The sequence below is a fragment of the Megachile rotundata genome, chromosome 9 (assembly GCF_050947335.1).
Source record: "Megachile rotundata isolate GNS110a chromosome 9, iyMegRotu1, whole genome shotgun sequence".
In the NCBI taxonomy this organism is placed as follows: domain Eukaryota; kingdom Metazoa; phylum Arthropoda; class Insecta; order Hymenoptera; family Megachilidae; genus Megachile; species Megachile rotundata.
Window position 1 is genome coordinate 9,737,935 of NC_134991.1, and position 22,250 is coordinate 9,760,184.

The following is a 22,250-nucleotide window of genomic DNA, read 5'->3' on the forward strand; positions in this document are numbered from 1 at the left end:
GAGATTGGGAGGTTTACCAATATTCGAATTCCAGAGTTTGAAGAACTAGGGACTTGGTGACGCTGGGATTTGGGGTTTGAGAGATATGGGAATATAGGAATTTGGAAATTAGCGATTTGGGGATTTTCGGATATTGGAATTCAGGAGTTTGCAGAACTAGAGATTTGGGGGTCAAGAGATATGGGAATATAGAAATTTGGAAATTGGCGATTTGGGGGTTTTGAGATTGGGAGGTTTACTAATATTCGAATTTCAGAGTTTGAAGAACTAGGGACTTAGTGACGCTGGGATTTGGGGTTTGAGAGATATGGGAATATAGGAATTTGGAAATTAGCGATTTGGGGATTTTCGGATATTGGAATTCAGGAGTTTGCAGAACTAGAGATTTGTGACTTTGGGTTTTGGGAGTCAAGAGATATCGGAATATACGAATTTGAAAATTAGCGATTTGAGGACTTGGGGATTAAGAAATTTACCGATATTGGAATTCAGAAGTTTGAAGAACTAGGGACTTGGAGACGCTGAGATTTAAGAATCTACGAAAATATAGGAATTTAAAGATTCGCGATTTGGGGAGTCTGACATTTGAGAGAGTTATAAATAATTGAATATAGGTGTTTGAAGATCCAGAGTTAGAGATTCTAAAATTTGAAGATATACAAATGTGAGAATCCAAGAATTTTGAGACTTTGGTATTTGAAGTCTATAAATATTAGAATATAGAAGTTCGAAGATCCAAAGTCTTGGAGACTCTAAGATTTGAAGGTCCACAAGTGTGAGAAGCTAAGAATTATGAAACTTTCAGATATAAAGTCCATAAATATTGGAATATAGAAGTTTAAAGATCTAGAAACTTGCAGACTATGCACTTTGAGAATCAACAAATATAGGATAGGAATTTCAGGATCTAAGGTCTTGAAGACTCTAAGATTTGAAAATCTACACAGAACAGCTACTATGCATATCTACAGAAAAAATTACATATTAATAATCCTGACAAAGCACATCTACTGTAAAACATAAACGTGGTCCCTTGACAATTTCTATTAAACAAAATATTTTGTCATTTTCAGAGTTTTCTAAAAATTCACTTCGCCTTTAAAAATTCTGTAAAAATGTACAAACACGTACGTCATAAAGTAGAATATCCCTGATTTTTCTCAAAATTTTAACAAAAGATATAAAACTTAAACTATAAATTGCGTTTCTTTACCTACCCTTCAAGTAGAGATACCTTAATACTTAGAAAAAATGATTTCCTTTGAACAGTCTATTAACTAATATACTAAACTGATATGTTCATTGATTAATTTGATCTAAAGGCACTTTCGACCCCTTTAAGAATATAACCAGACAATATTATACCCTTTATATATTTACGAATCCATGAACAGAGCTATTCGAAGATCTAAAGATACGAGATCTTAGAGGTTAGCCGATCTAAGACTATGGAAATCTATGGATTTAAAGCGAAAGAAATGTGGCGATTTAGAAAGATATTAAGGAGATTTGCGTTCGAGTGTACGCTCAATGCCCTGCGCACGTTCTTTTTGGTTGAACGGGGGTTGCCGGTCGTTAAAGGCCGAGTAGTATCATTATTCCGGAATTTTTCCCGGAAATGCATCGGCTAGACCGTGCAGGATACAACTCGGAGATCGTTAGTGGCCCATGGTTGGATAGCGAGCTGTTTCTGAAAATTTCACGCTTCGCAGTAACCAAGATTACGAAATTGCCCCTCGATCCACCATTCTCGCTACCCTTTGTATACAGTTTCTTTTCTTCACCGGCGGCTACGTATGGGGTTGTTTTTAGTACGTATTGGCTATAACGGTAGTTTCAACCGCGTATATGTTTATTTTATGTAAATATAAGACGCGATACAGGCTGGTTCAAAATAGGAATTTAAAAGGCTAATAAAAACACGATTAAAATGCTCGTTGAATTCTGCTGCCGACATGGTAGAATAAGATTACAAAATTTTCTTGTTTTCGTAGACATAAATGAATCTCAAATTTTGTAATTAATGATATTATTGAAATTTTTTAAATATCATGATAGCAATTCATTTTTTGCATTTTTTTTTTCAAATACTTTGAATTTGCAATGTTACTGTAAATTGAAACTTGGAGAACAAGTTTAGGGATTGTAAGATTTAGGATTTCAAGAACTTTAAAATATTTTAATGTTTAGAAATTAGGAACTTAGAAATTATGTTTCAGAGTCTGAAAAATTAGGTATTTGAGAACCTGAAGACTTTTGCACGTTTGAGAATCCAGAAAATTTCAAAGTATGAACGATCAGGAATTCAAAACTTTGAAGTACTTGAATATTGAGAGCTGCAGAAATTAAAGGGTTCGAAAGTTATACCGAATAAACGGAAACTTCGTTGGCCCGAAAAGATTGATGAAATTCATCGAGAGGTCCAATACGAGCGTAAAATCGAAATGCAAAGAAGCCATTTCACTCTGCCGAAAGGAAAATCCAGAAACTCGATCGGTAACCTTCAGTTAGCATCGGCATAACGGAATACGACCGATCATTATTCACTTGCCACCGCTTCAAACAATGGCTATTAAGCCGGTCCTTTCGTCCGAACTGACTAGCCATTAAGTACAGAAACGAGCTATCCGGAGTGAAAAGCTATCAACGGGACTTCTCGTGAGGCACGGTTCGCGTCAATCGGCAGCGAAGCTTTTTGGGTCAATCGGCGGCATTAACGCGAACTTCCGAGTCCATGGAGATCGCTTTGTTGTTTGCTCGTTAGTCCGACTAACCACAAATTGAGATGGTGTCTCTACCCTCACGTATCTGGTGAGATTATTTCCTACGTCGATATTTGATCACGAAACAAACAACGAGTCGGGTTTGTCTACGAACGCCGTTATTCGGGTTAGGCGATATAGTGAGGGCTGAGGAAAAATCGGGGTGAAAGAAAGTTTTTGGGGATGTGTAGGAGTTTGGAAATTGGGGGTAGTGGAATATGGGATTTGGGGAATTCGGATATTTGAAGGGTTGGGAAATTGGAAATTTGGGGATTTGGGGATTTGGGAATTGGGGGTAGTGGAATATGGGATTTGGGGAATTCGGATATTTGAAGGGTTGGGAATTTAGAAATTTGGGGATTTGGGGATTTGGGAATTGGGGGTAGTGGAATATGGGATTTGGGGAATTCGGATATTTGAAGGGTTGGGAATTTAGAAATTTGGGGATTTGGGGATTTGGGGATTTGGGGATTTGGGAATTGGGGGATTGGGGGATTTGGGGATTTGAGGAATTGAAGAATTGGAGATTTGGGGATTTCTGGATATGGGAACTTGAAAATTTGGGAATTTGAGATTTTGGGAATTTGGGAATTCGGAAAATTGAAAATTTGTAGAATTGGGGATTTCTGTATATAGAAACTTGGAGGTTTGGGGAATTAAAAATTTGGAAATTTGAGTATTTCTGGATATGGAAATTTGGGAATTTGGGGAATGGTCAATTTGAGGATTAAGAAATTTATGACGTTTCCTAATATTTTAAAAAGCAAACTATATACCTACTTAAAAATATAGTCCCACAAAAAAGTAATGTTTTTTCCAAAGAGATCCGCAGCTGAAGGGTCAAATCAGTAAAAATGATACGTGTTCCTATCATGACATATAAAATAATTTTTTACGTGAAACTGTTTGTAAATATCGTTTATCAACAAGAAAGAAATTAAACTGTTTTCACTTATATGTATTAAAAATACGCAGTGATTTATACCGTAGCGAGAAACGGTTGCTGGCAAACGATTTCATCAGAGATCAGAGAATGCCGAGCGTTTCGCGAAAACAAACGCTTCGCTCCATTGATCACTCGCGAAAAATGTTCAAATGCGATCCAAATATCCGTGGTGATTGCCAACGGAATGCGTTATTACTTTCGTCTATCGATTTCGTACGCTGAAAACAATAACTGGCAAGGTAGATCAAAGATTTTTGATTCAGTAGTCATTAGTTTTAGTGCGATTCGCAATCCCCTGCATAGAAAAGTTATTTCGTCCATTCAGTTGATCGTGAATCGGTTTGATTTCAAGCGATATTTATTTTTGTGATTGCAACTGTTGAACGATATTTGTATTTAATGTAGAATAATATCAGAAAGTAATATGAAGTAACATGAAAGTACTATGAAAGTAGTAGTAGTTTATGTATAATAATTATCAATTTTGTGCCAAGGTGAATTTATGTGATGTAACATATTTTTGAACGATGGACACATTTTACTTTGGGTGAAAGTATTTACAGCTTAGAATATTTTCATAACTTGCAGTGTATATTGCATGAAACTTTTCCACTCATATGAGATTCATATCTCATTCAAATAGGAATATCTCAAGTTCTCATATTAGAACACCTCTTTAACTTACGTCTTTTATTAAAACCATTAAAATAAATATTGATTAAACTGAAACTCACCGCAGGTGTAGACGACTTTCAAATAAGTTCTGCTTTCCGGGCTGCAAGGTTCACCAAATGTCGAACTGTTTGCCACCACAGAGCAACGTCGTTTCCCATGGCACATATTCATCACTGTTTCCGTCGCGTGTGGTGTCATGCACGCTGTAATCAATTGAAATCGATCAGTTTAGAATATTCCACCGTTTCGTCAAACATATTTTTTCCTTTAACTTGCGGGGGATAACACGAATCATTTGTCAGATCAAAAATTGCATGACGGATTAAAGCGTGACTGTGACCGTTTTATCTGGCTTAATGGAAACGTCAACTTCATCAGTCCATGAGTAATAATGCCATATTTGACAATTCTGCATCGCGCGTGTACGAGTACAAAGCATTGTTTTGTCTCTTTTTTGACCAACTTGACGAGGTATTTTTCATCCGCGCTGAGCTTCTGTGGTTTTAAATGTATGAGTATTGATCGTTCGTAAATACAGCGTTAAAAAGAAGAGGAAGTTTAAAAATGGAAAGTATTCACAAAAGGGAAATAGTGTCACGGTAAAAATTAATCCAAAAATTGTGTTTATAAAAACTTTACTATATTAAAATAAAATAATCTAACTTCTTATTAGAAGAAAGAATAATTATTATTATCGCAATTTTTCAATATTATTTTGTCATGAAATCACACTCGTCATGTTTCGAATTGCAGAAAAAATAATGCAAAATTAGGCAAATCTTATGAAATGATTTCCAAATTAAATTTCAGATAAAATATACTTAGTCGAATGCTCTTCCTAACAAAGTTTTATTAAAATTAGAATTTCTGGACTGGGTTTTCGTTGAGAGTACCATGATGTTTCTGCTGTTATAGTTATGCATTGTCGCATTTGATGTTTACAAATTCATACCGCTCACTGAAAGCGTTACCAAGTTAACGGGTTCGCAACGTACTCGAGGATACGTATAATAACTAAGAATGTCTGGTGGAGCGTGAGGATAATCCTATTATGAAACGTGTATGTAAATAGGAGAAGGTTAGGTAATCCGCTCTTTTCATGTGGCATGAGATACCAGAAGCGAGAAGGTATATACTTGATATTATAAGACAGAGAATTTGTAATTGCAACATTAAGTTTTCTAACTGTGTTTATTAAGATCTTGCATTCTGGATGTCACCCTTCAAGTCTTTGCATACATTTTAAGCATTTCTGAATATACTAGCAAATTCTGATACAATTTTGATATTATCTTTTAATTCTCAAACATTTTTACGTAAATCACGCATATTATTAAGGTATATTAATGTTATGTATTGGTTACCTTTGATCTTTAATTCTAATCTTTGGTCACTAATCCTATTGTGTATCTGGTCATTAATTCTAGTATCAATTTTAATTGTGGGTTAAGTACTTTTTGTGATAACACATAGTGTTTGATATATGTAGAAGCTTATTTTATGACTTAGTTATTGTTATATACTCACTTTCTTCCTTCACGTCATGCGGCTGGGGACACTGAAGAGATTCGTATTCTGTTCTACCAAATGATGCACTGAAAATGGCAACCCTCTGTCCGGGATGACAAGCAAGATTGATGACATCATTCTCGCAAGCAACTTTGCTTCTGAATTCATCTGTAACAAACAAAAATTTCTGAATAAATCAAATTTTCTTTTGTTTTCACGAGTGAATATAATGGTCCTGTTCAATTTTTAATATTGAAATATTTCTCAATTTTCAATCTGGAAATGATTCAATATTAAAATTTTGAAAATACTAAAATGTTAAAAACACTGAAATATTAACAACATACATGGTGATCCATTACTCACATTCTATGTATACAATTGTACATAGATGTATAATTGTCTCATCATTTCTTATTATGTAATTATTATTTATAAAAAGAATTTATGTTACGAAAATGTTACGTAAAAGACTCCTGTTTGTTTGAACACCGAGTTCATTAACAAATTGACAAATAGGTCACATTCAAAATAAATGGTTCAATTAAATTACGAAGAGTTAAAGACATGTAACGACTGTCCTTAAAGGACGCTCGCTGTACAAGAGACATTCCGTACATGGCACGCATCGCTTCGAAACGAGACTACGTATCCGACGAAGAGACAAACAGCGAAATAAACCGGGACGGTTTTTACGAGAAGCCGTGCATCTCGGTAAAATCTCCGTTGTCTCGTTCACAGTTCTCGGTATGCGAGAATTTCAACGAATCTAATCAGATCAGACATCTTCTTCAGCTGCCTATAACACGTTTTTGCTGCCGCAATCGTCTCTTCGCGATCTGCGATACCACGGTCGAGGAATTCCTTGAATTTTCACCTGTTCTTGCCAGGGGTCGATGAACCATTCATATATTCCATTGAATTCCTGCGCGAATTACAGCCAAACGCGAATTTCTCGGACACATTCAGGAATGGAGATCGATATTTGATGAATAATATTGATTATCTCAATTTTAGAAATAATTAATATTCGATTCATTTGTCGGTACGCATGAATTTTTGAAATCGGTTATAATGATCTATTAGGGATACCGAAAAGTAATAAAAATTTCGTTTGTTTTCGAAAAACATTTATTTATTAAAGAAATCTTAAATGCTAACCAACAAAATAATTTCCATTATTTTCTAACGCTTTTTGTTAGCGTAAAGACAATTGTTCGATTTCCTTTCTAAAAAAGTCCTTCAATTTTTCATTGAAAAACTTTGAAGTCATCGAAGAAATTTTGATTACTTTTCGGTACCCCTAATATTTTCGATTATTAATCTTCTTGGTAATCTATTTGAGTCATTTATTTTAAATGAAAGGGAATTAAATTAAAAATAAATTGAACTAAAATTAAATCAAGTAGAATGAAATTAGTATTTTAAATTGGAATTGTAAATAACATGACATTTATGTATCTGAAATTGTAATTGATAGTATAGTGAAATTTTTGTATTTTTTGAAAAGTCACAAATAATTTGAGACAGTTTTATCAAAAGATATATTTATCGTTCATTTTTGGTGAATTACAATACTGTACACGCGCAGTGCAGAATGTACAAGAGTTAATGCGATTGAACCGAATTATTTTACCAGTAATTGTGACAGAATGAACGCATCAGTTATCACGAGACTCCAAATTTGATGAATAATATTGTTTATTCCGCAGATTTTAAAACTAATATTGTATCAAATGAATATTTAGGTATTTGATGGCTTGTTCCAGGATCGACGTATCAATTGTCACGATCAGTTTTATGATTATATGTGATATATGTAAATGTTATGATACGACATGATATGTAAATGTTTCAACTATTCAACATTGTGCTAATTAATTTTAAATTCACAGATTTTATATACACTAAGATTTACTATATTCTCCTTCTCCATTTTCTCATTCATTCCATTTATTTCTCATTTTATTCTAATTTGCTAGAATCCCTACAGAGTCTAAGACAAATATAAAACAATTGATATAATTGACAAATCCACAACAGTAAATATATAACCCATTAAACTGAATGTTGAACACAGAATTTTGACAAGAAGCTAATGTCAACCTAATATCTGAGAATATCGATTATTAGAGTAAACTTGGAAACAGATAGTTCTGGTAATAATGTACCCAGTCAGATGGAATGTATTCTAACTAGGCTACTCCTACGTGTTATCAGTACAAAGCTTCCGAATATAGAGACATCAAAATCGTTCAACGTAAACACGCGACAGTTTCTCTGTCTTAGAGGCAAGAATTTCTCGTTGATGACAATGCATCGTCGGAGAATCAATTTATGGATGATTAATGCCCGGATAATCGAAATTCTGTCCGTTGCGAGTATTCCGATGCCATTATAGATGAAAATTAGCGCAAAGTTAGAAATCCTGCATAACCCAGGAAAACTGATGGAATATTAATTATGATAAAATATGAAGAGTAATAAATAAATATTAGAACAGAAAGGATTTAACACAATTTTATGATATTAGAGTGTCGAAATAACGCGATGGATGTATCAGTTTCAAGCTTGAAATTTGATGAGAATAACTGATTGAACAATACATCGTTCTACGTACAAAATGGCGGGCAATCAGCGCGTTAATTGAAAATCGACTCCAAAACTGTGTTAGCAAAATTAAACATCAGAGGTTCAATTACTGCTTTGTTAAATTATATTTAAGGATACAGAAAATTTCATGCTTTCTTTTTGTTATTTCTGCATTTTTATTTCCGTAACAAATCAGATTTTACGCTGTTTTATGACACTCTTTTTTGTGCGAATGTGCAACGAATTTATTTGATTCATAACTTTGTTAGAACTTGCTGAACATTTATAAAATGAAAAATTTGAAGTAACAATTCTAGATAATAATTCTAGAAAAATTTAAAGTAACAATTCTGGATTGTTCGAATAAAATATGTAGATATTCCAAAATAAAATTCTCGACAAAAAATGTAGATACTTCAAAGTAAAATTCTCGATAAAAATTCCAAACTGTTCAAATAAAAATCCTAGATAAAAATTCTAGATTGTTCAAATAAAAGTCCTAAATAAAAGTTCTAGGTATTCTAAATAAAACTTCAAGTTACACATTTTAGTTTTTCTAAATAAAATGTCTAGATAAAAATTCTAGATTTTCTCAATAAAAATTTTGAATAAAAATTGCAATCTTTTGAATGAAAATTCTAAATAATAATTTGTAATTTTTCCGAATAAAACTTCTTGAGAAAAACTTGAAATTTTTTAAATACAAATTGTACACAAATTTTACAAATTTTACATTTTGATGTAAACAAAAATTCCAGATAAAAGTTGCAGCTTTTCCAAATAAAAATTCTAGACTTTCTCTATATAAAATCAGTTGATATGCAGGATTATTGTAGCGAATGCTTTAAATTCGAACAGAGGAGTTTCCGTAATGAATGATTACAATATGATATTATAAGCTGTTCAGATAAATCTAATAACAACGCGCAATAAAGAGGATAAATTGCAGCTATAACCTGGGGATAGGAAGCTGATATTTGGTACGGATTTCGATAAACTGTGCGACTGGATCATAAATAAAATGATTATCTTCGGTGTTCAAACTGTGCTACGCTTTTCTGCATGCAAAATTTCATGGAACTATGCGTTATACATATTAAACGTCGTTGCGTGTTTCAGATACGTTAGTATGTTGCTATAGTACTTGCATAATAATTCTTGCTAAAGTTCATCAATTTCGAACGTATATGCAGATCGTCAAATCATTTATGCAAATATAATTAACGAGGCATTCTCTCGATATTTATATGTTCTGAAATTTCATAATTTTCACTCACCATTTAGCATAATCGTGTCGTGTTAATGCAAAAGTAAATTTAGATTAAAATATTGCAACAAGATAATTAGGAGGCAATTATTTATTAAAGAAAGTCTAGGAAGTTGATAATGTTTATTACAATACACATTGTAAAAGTGTATTAATCCATGTGTTTGAGAATCTAGAGACATGGCAATGTATCTACTATAGTGCAGTGCAATGTATCTATTTAACACGATTTATTGATCTACGAGGTGCGATCATTAAGTTCCGAGATTGTGTCTGCTGTGGCCAAACGAATGACACGATTGACATGCGCTCGCAGAACATAAGAATAATAATCTTCGAGACATATGACACGAAGTTTGGAAGCGATATCTTCATTGAATCCTGTGTTATACAAGTTTATGGTAGCATACGTACGCTCTCCTTTGCGAAATCACGATGGACTCCAAATTGGAACAGAGGGACATAAAAAAAAAAGAAACATGGAAAATTGTCGTCCTTCCTCACCCTCCGTATTCATCAGATTTGGAGCCCTGTTATTTCTTTTTGTTTCCCAAAATGAAATTAAAGCTCAAGGGTCGCCGATTTGACACGGTGGACGAGATTCAACGCGAATCGCAGCAGGTGCTTGACACGCTTCAACAAGAAGACTTCTAGGAAGCTTTCCAAAAATGGCAGAGGCTCTGGGATCGGTGCATAGCTGCACAAGGGGACTACTTTGAAGGGGATGGTAGCCAAATTTGAAACACGTGACTTTATCTGCATATACGGGACCAGTCCCGGAACTTAATGATCGCACCTCGTATTGATCATCAACACTAATGGGACACTTGGAAATTTGCAAATGTGGAGGTACATGAAAATGTGGATTTGGGAACATTACAATCTGGGGTCTGATTTAGGAACTTTGTAGATACCTAAAATGGGTATTTGGCTATTCTGGTTAACAACTTGATAATCTAGATATCTAGGAATTTACAAATCTAGTTATCTAGTGTTTCACTAATAAAGTCATTTGAGAACTTAAATATGTGAAATAGGGATTTAGAATAGTAGGTATGGAAATCTGAAAATATAATTAACTGAAGATCTGAATACTTTGGAATTTACAAATGTGGTGTATTTAAGTATTTTGGTATCTGAAGATTTAAGTATCAGAAAGTCTAGGTATCTGGCAATCTATGTGCTTAAGGATCTAAGTATCTGGGAATCTAGGTATCTGCAGATCTAGATATTTGAGGGTTTAGGTATCTGAAGGTCCAGATATTTAGAGGTTTAGGTATTTGGGAATCTAAATATGTGGGGATATAGGTATTTCAAAATCTAGACATCTGAGTTTAGGTATTTGGGGGTCTAGGTATTTGAGAACCTAGATATATGTGAATGTAGGTATTTGAAAATCCAGGTATCTAAGTCCAGGTATTTGGGAATCTAGGTATTGAGGATGTAGGCATTTAGGAATCAAGGTATTAAAGATCTAAATATTTAGAGATCAAGGTATTGAAGATCTAAGTATATAGGGATCAAGTTATCTAGGAATCTAATCAAATTAAATTTACCAAGTGATCTAGGTAACTAGAGATCGAAAAATCTGGCGATATACATATGTATAAATCTAGCTATCCAACAATTTACATATTTGAGGATCTAACTGAGAATCTAGATAATTCAGATATCTAGTTAACTAAATAGCAATCGACATACATAGGAATCTAGTTCTTTAAAGATATAGCTACCTAGTATTACATTATCCCGATTTTTTTCTTGAAAGCAAGAAAACAGCTTCCTCTTAATGCAAGAATAATTCGATTAACGAAGAGACGAAGTTGAGCTTGCTCGAATGAACTTACTCGATGCAGCAAAACGCCACTCTAACTTCATTGGTATCATCACTGCTTACTTAGGGTAGTTTCTTCGCGAAATTGCCACCCTTACGGCGGCTTTTCAACACGCTAGCCCCACGTTCACTGAGACTTCTCGGGTGCACTTACGTCCTCGACAAAGTGTTATGTGCTATTTTATCGTGTCACCGATTTATGTTATCTCTGTAACTTTTTCACCAGTGAGGCTTCTTCAAAGTTTGAAGAAAAAGGTACTGAGGTACGAAAATAAATTTCTTTTCGCTCGAAAATAACGAGAAAATTAATAAACGCAGAGGTGAATAACGTGGAAAAAATTTGTTCTACTTTTATACGTATTGACTACGAACGATAATTAACTCGCTGCATTATAATTTGCTCTGTAATTACGTGAATCAGAGTTGACGGACTGTTGGGTAGCTATTGTATACAATTTGCATATAGAGCGTTTTAATTAAACAAATTTTAATTAAAAGCACAACAAAACTTGCATATAGAGACGTTAATAAATTTCTTAAGTTCACTATAATGGTTAATTATTCATGCAGATGATGTTTATGCTAGTTCATATTTCTACAGAAAATAAAAAGCAATCTGGTTCTTTAAACTGAAACCTTTTTTTTAAATAACAGTTATAAAAATATACTTTCTATTATGCGTATTTTGCGGAACGCGTATGATTTTCGTAATGTACGTTTTATGCGCATTTTTCACCTATCTCGCATTTTTGCTTAATAAATAACCTACATTTGGAATGAGGCCATATAAAGATTGCAAAATAAGTAATATAAATGGGCTTTCTCGAGGTCCTTTTTTGATTTGTTAAGTCAAAAATAAACATTTTTTGTGTATGAATTTATATGTGTTAATAAAAGAAATTATGTACGAATTTATGACAAATAATTCGTACAAAGTTCATTTTCGAATTTATATCTATAATCTGTTACATTGTTGTATGTAGTTTAGATATCTCTATAAGTTAAAGATTGTCAGTAATTTTGAATTTTACGAATTTACAAATATATAAATTCGAGGATATTTAAATTAAAAAATAGAGTATGTTATTTTAACCTCAATATTTCCAAATGCAGTTAAAAAAATTATTATTCGATCATACCTACTGTACAAATACATACAATCTCTGGTACGTAAATTCATAAAATTTGAAGTTCAAGACTTTCAAAGAAATAACTTTGAAATAATACCACAAACTCAAAAAGATCTATGGATGATTGTGAAATGAACCAATGGAGCGTATAGTTCAGTGTATCAAAGACAAGTGGTACCAATGCTTCATGAAATTTCACAGAAAGACAGAACAGTCGCCGCAAACTTTCATATCGAGCATTCCTTTGGACGAAAGTGCAGTCTGAAGCATTAATTGGCCAAAAAGTCTAGAAAAAAGGGCACAAAGGCGTAGATACAAAGGTAATTATCTGAACACCGAGCATGTTCGATCACTCGAAACGACAATGGAGCTCGTTCGAAACTTTTTCAACGTAAACTTCGATCGAGCTACGTACATTTCTCCTTGTGTTCCATATATGGTATACGACGCAGTTGCGTTGGCAATTGTTGGTGACGATTAAACGATGGAGGAAACTTGAATCATTTGAAGTGTTAATATTTATAAGTGGTAGCTTGAATAATTATATAACAAGTGCTTTCTACTTATTTTTAATGATGCTCCAAACTGAACGACTGTATATGTTGTTCTGAAATGAACGTGTCTATGTATCCGATATTCTGAAGTGAATAACCTCTATTTCGTGTTAACCTTTTCGACTGTTTATTTCGCAAGTTTTATAACTACTTATCACACAATATGTCGAGTAAATATATCAACGTATTTTCAATGATCTGAACTTCTGGTAGAAAATTAAATTTGTGAAAGTAAGGAACAGCAGCGAAAAGTAAAACTACTTTTTATGCTCTCCATTTATACGACCAGGTAAATGATTTTATTTCTAAATAAATAAAGAGTAATGCACTTTACAACCGCTGTTCGTGGTTATTTATAAATTGTCAATCCCAAAAGTGCTTTTAAAAAAACCCAATTTATTTATTATAGAGAATGTGTTATTTTGGATATGAATTTTATATAAAAAACTGAAGAGAGTATTTTTTGACATAAGTCTTGTATTAGAATTTGTAGAAGCTATATTAGAACTTGAAGAGAACATATTAGAATTTAATAATAGAAGTTGAAGGGACATTTGGGTATAAATTTTATGCAAGAATATGCAGAAACAATTTTGAAATTTCAGTATGATCAGTGATTATTAATCACCGTGTCATTTGAACGGAAATGCATTTTTTAAATACAGATATACTTTCCGAAATATTCCGTGTGAAATTTACAGATATTACATTACAATATTGAACAAGTCCATAATTTGTGAAACATTCCACAATTTTAAATAAAATAACTGGCGAATTCCAGTTGTAAAATATTTTACGAAAGTATTTATAAATTATAAATTGCTGTTTTAATGACGTACTGTGATACCACTGTATTTTATTCTACCCGACGTTTGCAAAGAAAATAATGAAAAAGAGTCATTTTACATCGTAAAATGATAAAAAACGGATTAAAATTTTCAAAGCTATCCAGACTTTCATTTGTAATAAAATATCTATCTTGAAATCGATTGAATATTGGTATGAAATTAACTGAATTAATTCAATATTGAATTGCTTATAAAATATATAAAGTGTTACATATAATAATATCGAGAAAGATATATATATAGGAATATCGTTAATGAAGTAGTAGTAACTAGTAACTAGTAGCAGTAACTAGCAGTAGTAACTAGTATGACAGAGATAGAGGTACCTACATTAGAAATACAATTACATTCCTATAAAACCACGCATACAAGTTTCACTTTTAAACGATTGATGTTTCTATTCATTGTCCGCAATTATAACTCTTTAACTATAACTATTAACTATAATTATAATTATTAACTATAATTCACTATAACTCTTAAACGTTTTCATATTTTACTATTTCCAGCCCTCCATAAAAAATATAATAAACGCTTCGTGAAAAAGAAATGTCATTTAAAATTTGACTATCCATACTTCGGCAAGATATCCCTAATAAAACTATGCAAATAAATGAATAACTCCGTTCATAAATTAACACGAACGTTATACGAATGACAAAGCACATAGAGGAACCAATAGCATGGTTTAAAAAGGTCATTAATCAATCCGCGAGAAATCACGACAAAGGGAAACAAGAGGAGACCCAGGGAGAGCATGGTAATTCAAACGCAATGAATTAACGAGACAAATACACATTACACGTGTCACGTTGTCTGCCAAAACCAGCCGACACCTCACGTGTCGGCCGCAAATCTATTCGGCGACACACGTGCCACTTATTGCGGCATCGTGTCATTAGTTGAACGTGCATCATTTCGCTAATTCATTTTTCTTCGTAATCCGCTGGACGATGTTTCAGCGTTGTTTCAACGCGTAGGCCGTACAGTTGTTTAGTAATTGATGAGGCTCGACTACGGACACCGAATCGATTCGATGGCCATGCGATTTAATTTGAAAGCGATACCCGTGTAAACACTATCGTTCGGCGTTTAAATTTGAAACAGTAGTAGAATTTAACGGATATCTGTGGACACAACAGACCGCATTAGTATTTGAACACCGTCAGTTTGGAACAGTTCGATGTTACTGCTTGCAGTTATGAAAAAAGAACGAGGTCGCGTTTCAATTTTTCAATTTTAGGTGTTATTTTATATTTGGGGTACTCGTGTAGGATTTTTATTTTGGAAGATCATGATTCGAATTTATTGTGATTGGCAGGGTTCAGGTTTGGTATAAGATTTGTAGAACTGGGGTCAGGAAACTTAGAGATTTTAGGTTCTATGTGAGTTTTGGGGATAAAAAACTGGAAATAAAGGACTCTACTATTAAAATTAAGAGTTCTGACCAGATGTGACTAATAAATCAAAAACTATTCGTTAGAATCTAATGACTCTTTGAGTCTTATTGCTGATATGGGTAAAGTACTATTGATTTGAAATAGCAAATCTGTCTGAACGAACTAGTAACTGTTAAACTATTGCATCTTTAAAAACTGGTACTAAGGTCTGATCCTCTCACTGTAATATGTATTGTATGATTTAACAAAACGTAGGTGTTATTGCTACTATGGAAACCTATTAATTTTGTCAAAGTTAAAGACTTTATTTGGTAACAATTAACAGTAACGTAAAAGTATTCTTAATAAATTACGCTGCTACAGCAAAAACGCAGGAGATGTGAGCATCATGGCGCCATAGAATAGTACGAGCCTAAGATTCACATTTATAGATGTCACTATGTAGAAAAGGCGGGAATTACAGACGCACTTCTTTGAACCTATATTGTGAGAATCTATACCAGAGAATCTAAAAGCAGTATATTATTTTATCGACTGAAACTTCGAAGTTTAATCCTTTTACTACGGTATTTTAAGACCCAACATAGTAATATTTGAAAACAACGAGTCACGATGCAATATTCACGAAGAAGTTGAGATATTCGAAACTTTGAGATGTTCGAGCGATCGATGGGAAACGCTATTTTATATTGGGACGAGCGTTCGCTGTTTTAATGGATTTTTCGTATAACTTGTTGCCCCTCATCCCCCAATTTCCGCGGGAAAACGTGACCGCGTATTACATCCGGCAAAAAAAAATAGAGAAAACGCGCGATTGTACACGTGTAGAATACGATCGAGTATATCGAAGTCGGAGAAGTGACCTCACGAAATCAATAATGACAAGCTGTCAGCAATGCGAAAAGCGAGCGTAACAGGGTAACTGAAACGGAAAAGGGAAAAGAGCCGGTGAAAAATAAATTTTGTTAGAAGAATCGAAAGGAAAAATAGCTGTACGGTTTTAGGGTAGAAAAATATTGCAGTTTCAGGGGATTTGTATGTTTGCCGGGTTTGGAAAAACGACTTCGCTTTATTTATTTTAGGGAGAGCTTTATCGACGAGGAGAAATGAATTTTTCGGTTATTTGTGTGAATGGACGGTAGTGGAACAAAATTTTTGAAAAGCTGTAGTATGGATTTAGCGAAATACATTGCAACTTGCGAAAAATTGGTGGAAAGCTTGAATATATTTTTCTATCGAGTTTTGCAAACTTTCATTATTCTATTAATAGTTAAATCTGTAAGAAAGTGAATAACTGAAATATTTATGAATGAATAATTAATTATTTGATATTCAATAATGCTTGAAAAAAAGAACAATTTAAAACTGAAAGAATTTTATTGTATATTATTTAACGTGTTATATTTACAACAGACTGCAATGATTAATTACTAATCAGATCAATCGAGTAAAAAACTTGATTAACATTTCATTAATTTTTGAAACTCTGAAACACAGCGAAAAATTGTAAATTAAAAAGCATTAATTGTTTAATGAATAATTTTAATGAACGTAAGATAATCAAATTATTGATTATCATAACAAAATATATAAAATAAAAATATCAAACTTAGGAGTTAATTATTTGAAACTTTACAAATCAAAGTTTCAAAATATTTTTCTGTACACGATCCCACTATGTCAATTAACACGTCGTGTTAACAAATGTACGATTTGAACAACGGAAAATCAACATTTTAATACATCTACGTACAAGTTTTCCGAATGGTCAATAATTAACCTAATCGTCGGATGATTAAACCTAACGACGATCATTCGGTGTCCAGCTGGCGGTGGCTACGACAACACTTCCATTCCAGGTCGTTTATTTAATCAAACGGTGATTCAGGGTGCTGAGCATGGGGTGACATTAATCTGGCAAAAGTAATTTGCACGCTTACGGCGCGTAACGTGGATTTTCGTCGCTTTACGAGTTCGTACAATCGATTCAACTGAAACTAACTTGTGGAAAGGAGATCCCGATTGATTTGATCATGCCTCGTTCGACTGTCCCATCGTTTGATTAATCGACTGCATCCTTTTTTTACTTCTTTCTTCTGTACATTCATCTGTATCGATGCGACGAACTGAACGATTATCGTTGTTCTTCTGCTTCGACGTTTCTCTATGTCTCGCAGAGTACTAAAAATTCGAAACACGATCGTGATACAGTGTTACAGTGATGCACTTTCTCCCCGCTATAAAAACCGAATGGTATTTTCGTTAGTTTGGTAAAATGTGCTATTACGATAAATATTAACTTAGAAATTCAGGTTTTATTGTTATTGACTGCAGTTATTTTTTAATATAATTAAGTAGCCAGACACTTAATAATTTGAGAAAATGTGAAATTTCGAGCTCTGAATTTTTTATAAATTCAATTATGTACTTTTTAGTGACCCATAATTAACCTGTAAAAACTGAAGCACCATTTTTACCTGCACTTATATTAAAACTCAACAGTACGTAGCTCACCCCGTGTATTCAGTGTATCCTCAACTGTATTAAATAGATAACATAAGATAAACCTGATACTTCGTTACGTTAGATATCAGACTTGTTTTCGAATGTTGTCTCCAATGTATTTTCCACTATACTAAATAAACCATATAAGACGCACTCGGTGCATTATCAGTTTCATCAGATACGTAATACATTGCAAAGAGTACATTGTATACATAGCATACTATATTTTCGAGTATACTGAATAAACTCCCTTATCTGGCTTATCTACCCACTTAGCCACCTTTCAGCACTTTTGACAATTTTTCAGTGTTTTAACCCATTTTAAGAAAGTTAGATTCTCTGACAAAAAATCATATCTTCAGTTTGTTCTGTACTTTTCTACACGTGAGTACTATAATAATAGTATAAGGTTTTCTAAATTTTGGTAGCATTAGACAAACCCGTCATCGATTTCGTGTTTTCCCCGTTTGTGAAACTACAAACAGCATCTGACCTGGTTGCACAGAATCTCACCCCACCAGCCGTAATTCATGCCGCGTTTTAATCAAGACTCTAAATCTTGAAGATAACCGGTGCTCTAAAATAGGGGATCATCCAGACGCGGCGGTTTCGCGCGAAAAAACAAGGTGGCTATAGTTGAACAGCACAGGCGAGAGAGCGCGGGCATCCATGGAGCGTAAAACACGGAACGGAAAGAATTACTACGCCCTCCGGCAAAAATTACTTCGAGCTTGTTACTGCAACAGGTTGTCGCGGCCGTATTGTAGATGCACAGATCCGTACGCCGGCGTTCCTACGGTTAATATACATATTTTACTCGCCATGCAATAAACATGCCGCACTGTTTTACGATTTGCTCGCTTTCCGCTCGGTTCCGTTATTTGTCTGGCTCCTCTGACTTTGGGAATTCTGTTCGCTCGAATCGTTCGTTGTTTGTTGACACCAATGCAGTTTCCTGTACAGGGTGTTCTAATTTCAATATCGTGAATATCTTGCTTGGTATTAACCTCTGGAACTATTCTGACAAGTCTGACTGGTGATCTGGTCCTCTGGTGAAACTGGTACTTTAGTTATATTTCACTTGAATTTTTAACCTCTTATCCTACAACTACATATGTGTCACACACGTGACGCACGCTACAACTGGAGTGTGATAAGTCAGACTTATATTTTTATTGCTATTTAATTTTGGGTTCAATTATAATTATGATCTGCATCATCAAGGATCACTGAAAGTAAAATGTGTAACATTTTAGTAACATTTTTTAGTTATTTTAACATTGTAGCTATAGTTAAGAAGCTGTAAAAGACGCAATTGCCTAGAAAATTATAGATTAAGAATAATTATATATCAAGTCCAATAGTTTGCATAGTCAACGATTACGTAATACTAAATCAACATAATATTTTAACGTTCTTTGTTTGTTTTAATACTGTAGCTGTGATTAATTCTTACTGACACACCTGACAAATCATAGCGCAAGTTAACACAGAATAACATAGACTAACAGTGTTCAAAGTATAATGTTGACAATGGTTGCAAATTCTTCTGGTTCACAACTGAACAGTGCGTTCATTATAAAAATATCCAGAAAACTTAAAGTGTCCAGAAAAACTGAAAACGATATATTATTGTATCGATAGAAACTTCTAATCTTTTCGCTATGACATTGCATTCTAAAACCTAACATAACATAATCTTGATTTATGCGAATTACTATTAATTAATCTGGTAACTGGTTAGATATAGTTTACGGACATATTCCATGTGTCAGATTTACGATAAAGCTTCGAATCTTTTATAGTAGATAAAAATGTCAGAGGGTACTATTTTGTTCGAAGAGGCAAATGTGATGGGGATTAACCCCTTGCCACACGATTTGTCAGATACGTCAGTCAGCGCTATAAAACAAATAAAGAACTTTAAAAGGTCTATTGATCTCTGTTGACATGTCTACGGATATATTTGACAGGTGCAAAACGAAGTGAACTATTCAGAACTATAGTATTGAAAGGCAATACGCTGATGGTTAGAGTGAAAACGATGTTTGTGGTGAGACACACAATACAGATTATTAAGAATTAAGTTAACTGAATCTTTCTATTACTTCTCTTAACTTGTCAGTATATTTTATAATGTCAACATTAAGAACCCTTAAAAGTATGGTGAATGTCACTGGATATTAATTGTAAAATTATTAAGAATTCAGTTACTGAATCTTTCAATTACTTCTCTTAACTTGTCAGTACATTTCATAATGTCAACATTAAGAACCCTTAAAAGTATGGTGAATGTCACTGGATATTAATTGTAAAATTATTAAAAATTCAGTTACTGAATCTTTCAATTACTTCTCTTAACTTGTCAGTACATTTCATAATGTCAACATTAAGAACCCTTAAAAGTATGGTGAATGTCACTGGATATTAATTGTAAAATTATTAAGAATTCAGTTACTGAATCTTTCAATTACTTCTCTTAACTTGTCAGTATATTTTATAATGTCAACATTAAGAACCCTTAAAAGTATGGTGAATGTCACTGGATATTAATTGTAAAATTATTAAGAATTCAGTTACTGAATCTTTCAATTACTTCTCTTAACTTGTCTGTATATTTCATAATGTCAACATTAAGAACCCTTAAAAGTATAATGAATGTCACTGGAAATTAATTGTAAAATTATTAAGAATTCAGTTACTGAATCTTTCAATTACTTCTCTTAACTTGTCAGTACATTTCACAATGTCAACATTAAGAACCCTCAAAAGTATAGTTAATGTCACAAGATATTAATTGTAAAATTATGTTCGAAAGTGAATGCATATTCAAAAATGATCGATTTTTAAATTGCATATTCGACAAGTTATTAATATATGAAGACAAGTTGAAAATATGAGCACAGATAAGAAAAATAATATTGTGCAAAAGTTGGAAATCTAAATTACAATTGCACGACAGAAGTCAGATTTGAGATTTGGTATTTGACCATGATATTTGATTTGGCATTTCGCAACTTTTGAGGAATGCACGAATTTCATTGTGTCACGTAAAACAAGTTAACGGATTTTACACAATGGAATTTTAATTTGCGAGGAAGTGGCCGCTTAGCGAAATTGGAATTTCCGCCCGAGTTTCATTTGGAAGGCTTGTTTACAAGTTGTCAGACGTGCTGCGTCAGTCTATGTTATGTATTTCAAGGTAACTGAATTTAATCTTGCATTCGTGCGAAGTAAGAATGCATACAATAGTGCAATATACAAAAGGAATGTAGAATTGTATGAATGGATTACATGAAGTTTAATTTGAAGTTGTACATATTTAAACTTGGACAATCTGATAAACAAAATCTGTTTGTGCTACATTTTTATGATGGACTCAAATTTATAATACAAGAAATAAATATTATTATATATTCGAGAATAAAGGAACTAATAATCGATCCTATATTTTGAAATACATTTTCAAAAAGTTTAGAAATATTTCTTGTATTTTTATAATTACACTTGATAATAAAATTTGGATAAATGCAATTGAAGCTCCCTATATGTATGTGTGATATATTAACTGTAAGTGATGCATAAATATATTCAATTTTTACATTTTTAAATTTTCTCATTTTCTAATTTTGCATCTTTTATAAGCTTAATCTTACAAACTTCGAAATTTATAAATTTAGTAGTCAATTTGAAAATTTAGAAATTTAGAAATTGATAAACTTAAAAATTTAAGAAGGTTAAGAAACTTAGATATTTAAGAAATATAGAATTTTGGAAATGTTCACTATTTAAAAATTAAAAAATTCGAAACATTGAACATTTATAAATTCAGTAGAATTAAAGTATAGACATTTCAAATTCTCAAATTTCCACATTCATAAATTGTCCAACTTTCAAATTTTCTAATTTAAATTCGTGGAACCAGCTACCCGTCACTGTTCAATAGTGTTCTATGGTATGCATTTAATGCATTCAAATATGTCTCATACGCTTCCTATGCTATGTATGCAACACAACTTAGAATACATAGTATCCATTCCATACCGTCCTCTCGATGGAATCGAAGACGCACCAGATGCGTCCTGTTATGTATTCAATACAAAGACGCACCACGTGTGTCCTATACTATACAAAATATTTCACTCAAACTGTACATCTGAATTACCATTATTAATGATAAAAGAACTGCTGAAAACTATTATTTTTAAATATCTGCTAAAATTACATA

At 33.0% G+C, this 22,250-nt stretch overlaps 1 protein-coding gene and 1 long non-coding RNA gene across 8 annotated transcripts in view; one reads left to right on the forward strand and one right to left on the reverse strand.

The window, feature by feature from the left end:
• Window positions 1-22,250, reverse strand: part of LOC100876556 (uncharacterized) — a 587,948-nt gene that overhangs the window by 102,192 nt on the left and 463,506 nt on the right. For all 7 annotated transcript variants that reach the window (XM_076535908.1, XM_012293083.2, XM_076535907.1 and 4 more), the window contains exons 4-5: window positions 5,911-6,060; window positions 4,443-4,586 (exon numbers count right to left, since the gene is read on the reverse strand). In XM_076535908.1, coding sequence (XP_076392023.1) covers window positions 4,443-4,586; window positions 5,911-6,060 — 294 coding nt within the window. The remainder of the gene's footprint in view (window positions 1-4,442; window positions 4,587-5,910; window positions 6,061-22,250) is intronic.
• Window positions 13,145-22,250, forward strand: part of LOC143265204 (uncharacterized) — a 263,855-nt gene continuing 254,749 nt past the window's right edge. Inside the window, exon 1 of the long non-coding RNA XR_013039438.1 lies at window positions 13,145-13,558. This is a non-coding gene — a long non-coding RNA (uncharacterized LOC143265204). The remainder of the gene's footprint in view (window positions 13,559-22,250) is intronic.